The following is a 4,248-nucleotide window of genomic DNA, read 5'->3' as shown; positions in this document are numbered from 1 at the left end:
AAGAATTGTAAAACTAACAGGTTTAAGACAGTCATCTTTGTTCTTGTAATGGGTGCATCCTCATATATACTGTGTGTGTGTGTGTTTGTGTATATATACTGTATATCCCCCTAAAAGGACAGACAGGTTACTTTGTTTCAACAAACAGTAGTAACACAAAGCAGTGAGTTTAATATTTAATAAGTCAGTACTTCTTATTCCATATACTCTCTTGAGTTAGTCTTAAGTTACCAAGGATGTAACACAAGCTGAATGCATTGTAAAACATGCTGGATTATTCTTCTGGGTTTTTATTTGCCCAGTGTTTGGCTTGATGACTTACTCAAATAAATGCTAATTACTCAAAATAATATTCTATTTTAAAACCCTGCTAACTGCCAGACATATGTATTGTAAATAATAGCAGCAGAGCATTCACCTAATTAAGAAGACAAAGGGAGAAGGGAAAAATACTGTATGCATGTATAATTAGCGCATTAATGGGGCTCATTCGATATTGATTTTGCATTACAATTTATACGTATGGCCACCTTAACTGAACATTCACTGCTGTTTTCAAACATCCAAAACGCATCCTGAGTAGAAGCTTACATACCGATGTTGCTGGACATCATACACCATTCTTTACGACTTTGCGTGTTGACGTCATGTCAACGTCACACGCACAGCGCGTTTTTCCGGTTCCACATCCGAGAAGGTCGATGTGACCGTGTGGGTGCCATTGTAGCCGAGAAGATGTTGTCAATTGCCGCTCGTTGTGGGTCACTGTCACCGTACTTACAGGCTACAAATTATGCTGTGCCGGGGCCGCTTAAAGCCCTTGTTCCAGTATTTGTCACCAAAGTGGATAAAGTACCGTTGGACGTGAAGAAACCCATCCTGTGTCGCGAATCCTTAACAGGCCAGAGTCCAAGGACGGCACCCGCGATTTCAGTCGGCATCAGCGGTGAGTATATCGCTGTGGCATTTACTTCAGTGTCGGGGATGGACAGTTTTGGCTTATGCAGACGTTTAGTATTCTTTCTGCATGTGTCTGACGTAACCTTGCAGTCGTGCGAGGATGAAAAGAAAGCCACGTCTGTGCCGAAGATAGCTGGTAGCAAATGGAAGCGATGTATGGGCAAAGTTGCTAACTAAGAAGCATACGTTTTAAATGTGATCTACCGTCTAAATAGTCACGTCTACTGGATAAATAATAAACTGTGCATAATGCACTATGGATTATGAAATTTCCATTCTAACAATTCAGATCGTAAGTTTAAATTAGCAGATACTTAGCCGGTTAGCTTACAAATAAATGCCCTCAACATGTACTGGCGATATGATGAAGATCAAGTTGCGTCGTTTTAAACTAAATAAACACACGTATTTAAGTGCAACAAAAAAAGTTTTGACTGCCTATAGCATGTAGACTGAAACATTGACTGACACTTTTTTCTTTCCCTCAGTGATGTTGATAGGCTGTATGACATTATACACAAAGGTCAAACAGTAGAAACAAATTGCACTACTCCAAAGCTGTTCTGATTTATGACATGAACTTGTTTGTGACCATCTTGTTTAATTTTTGTCCCTAGCTCCCAGTACAGTGCGTTTTGCTCACACAGACATCAAGATCCCAGATTTCTCTGATTATCGACGGCTCGAGGTCCAGGACTCCAGGAAGTCCTCTCAAGACAGCTATGAGTCGAGAAAAACCTTCTCCTATCTGATGACCGGTGCAACCGCCGTGGTGGGCGTCTATACCGCCAAGACTCTTGTCACCCAGTTTATTTCGTCTATGAGTGCGTCTGCAGATGTCCTGGCCCTGTCCAAAATCGAAGTCAAACTGGGCGACATCCCAGAAGGCAAGAACATGACCTTTAAGTGGAGAGGCAAGCCGCTCTTCGTCCGTCACAGAACCGCCAAAGAGATCGAAACGGAGTCTGCAGTCAACCTTTCCGAGTTGCGGCACCCAGAGCATGATAAAGATAGGGTCCAAAATCCCAAGTGGGTCATTGTGATCGGGGTGTGCACTCACCTTGGCTGTGTGCCTATTGCAAACGCAGGGGATTATGGTGGCTACTACTGCCCCTGTCATGGCTCCCATTATGATGCCTCAGGTAGAATTCGGAAAGGTCCCGCACCCCTTAATCTGGAGGTTCCCTTTTATGAGTTCCCAGATGATGAAACTGTTATTGTGGGTTAGATGCATGATGCTTCTTGTGCAGTGCTCTGTATATTGTGACCTCAGTACCTTTAACGACCTGTTCTTCAGACAAAACATTTTGGGGGCTGGAAGTGAGTCTGATAGTTTGAAATAAAGTTCAGTTTTACTTGATCTGTAGTAATTTTTTGTGTAGTTATTTCAAGTGAATCAAATCTGATACTCGTCGAAGTATTACAAAGACTGAATCTGTACTTCTGAAATGGGTAATAGGAAAGCAATAAGTTGAAGGGAAGTGGTATGTCTGATTGCTTCAATGTAATCTTTCAGTTCACATGTAAGGCTCCACTGTATATTTAAATTTTTGAGCATCCTGTTTTTGTGTGAGACCTTTTTGACGACTTTTTGTGATTTAAGAAATGGATTATTTAGGAGCGGTTCTGCATTGTCAATAATTATCTAAAGTTTTCTTGGGCTGTCAAGAAAGAACTACATCATAAACACATGCATCTTTATATTACATTAATTGACCTTATACATACTAAGTTGTGTGTGCTCTTGTATCTAAAATTAATAAAAGATGCCACAGTAGATCCACCTGAAGTAATTTCAGTTTTCTCAGAAATGTTACATTGACAAGTCATGGCTTCTTCACACACACAGACACAAAACATTTTACCTGCTTTTAGAATGAAGACAGGCCTTTGTTTCTCAAATATATTTGCAGTGGTTTCGCTTTGTTCTTTCCTTCAGTTTTAAAAGTTGAAGAATCGAAAGGCAGCATTCAAGTAAGCATTCTTTCAGGTTGGTGCTAAAGCTTTGGATTTGCTATTGAGTATTTTTTACTTTTTTTTTTTTTTCGAAAAAACGAAGTATGACATTATTTTAGCATTTAGTTGTCCATTCATCCATTTTCTGAAATTGCTTATCCTATTCTGGGTTGCGGGGTGTCCACAGCCTATCCTGAAGGCTACGGGCGCCAGGCAGGGAACAACCCAGGATGGTGTGCCAAGCAATCGCAGGGCCTATTTAGATATACATACTGTAGTAGAAAATCTATGTTTAGACTATTTATAAAGGTCAGAGTGCCTTGTATCGGCTCACTGTTTTGTGAAAGACACATTTCAGTGCCTTAATTATGTTTTAGCTTTTTATGGGTCATCTTTTTTTATGAACTTGCATTATCACTCATATTGGTACGGCCCTTTGGGTTTAAAATGTAATACTTACATATCGCTATTTCACTGCTGCTTTGTGAATTTGATACGTAATATATCTTACATTTCAGTACTGTCATGTGATTTGACGTGTGATAGATGCTTTTTTCAGTTCAGCCTTGTGGGTTTGATGTGTTGTTATTATGGTGATGTCGCATTTTTAGTACAGGATTAATGTATGATATTCTTACACCATTTTCATGTTGGTCTGTAGATTTTATGTGATGCCACATATCAAGCATGTAGTGAATACACCAAGCATGCAATATGCCACATTTTATCCCTTTTTTCGTACTGTGCCCTGGATCGACAACATAAATGCACGCAAAATATACTGGTAGTAAGGAAACATCTTACTGCCTTAGCTTTAGGTTTGTGGTACAACATGGAGTTTTCAGTTACATCAATAGAACTGACACTTTATCACATACTTTCTATATTTGTTTGACGGAATCTGGTTCAGATTATTCTTCAGTTATTTGGATGCAGTGAACCTTTTAGCATAGCTAATTATTAATAAGATTTTAAATACCATGCACAGCTGGTAATTTATCTCAAACTATATGATGTCAGCTTAGTATCAGCTGTTAGTAAACCAAATGTGCTCTTACTGCATTTGCATAATGATGAATATAAACTTTATTTTTTCCTTCCTACAGTTTAATGATGCAGCCATAGCTACTGTGCAACTCTATATTTCATGTGTGTGAAGTCACCATTATAAAGTAGGCAGTTTCAGATGAAGGAGGTCTGCATCTCAAATCTAACAGCTGTATTAATATTTATCCCTGCTTGGATGCCACAATTATGAATGCACAAATGCGGCAAACTATAGCACTTTTATGGTATGCCCTCTATGAATTAAATTTAAGGTCTCTCTGAAAC

The 4,248-nt window shown here is 39.2% G+C and overlaps 1 protein-coding gene across 1 annotated transcript; it reads left to right on the top strand.

Moving 5' to 3' along the window:
- Window positions 1-664: 664 nt before the first annotated feature.
- On the top strand, window positions 665-2,320 carry uqcrfs1 (ubiquinol-cytochrome c reductase, Rieske iron-sulfur polypeptide 1). Its single transcript, XM_023822728.2, has 2 exons — window positions 665-946; window positions 1,578-2,320. Exons 1-2 carry the CDS (start codon window positions 736-738, stop codon window positions 2,186-2,188), a joined length of 822 nt encoding a protein of 273 aa, XP_023678496.1. The 5' UTR covers window positions 665-735; the 3' UTR covers window positions 2,189-2,320.
- The last annotated feature ends 1,928 nt before the right edge of the window (window positions 2,321-4,248 follow it).

This window comes from Paramormyrops kingsleyae, chromosome 13 (assembly GCF_048594095.1).
Source record: "Paramormyrops kingsleyae isolate MSU_618 chromosome 13, PKINGS_0.4, whole genome shotgun sequence".
Classification (NCBI taxonomy): domain Eukaryota; kingdom Metazoa; phylum Chordata; class Actinopteri; order Osteoglossiformes; family Mormyridae; genus Paramormyrops; species Paramormyrops kingsleyae.
Note: the sequence above shows the minus strand (reverse complement) of the source record. Positions and strands in the feature narration are given on the sequence as shown.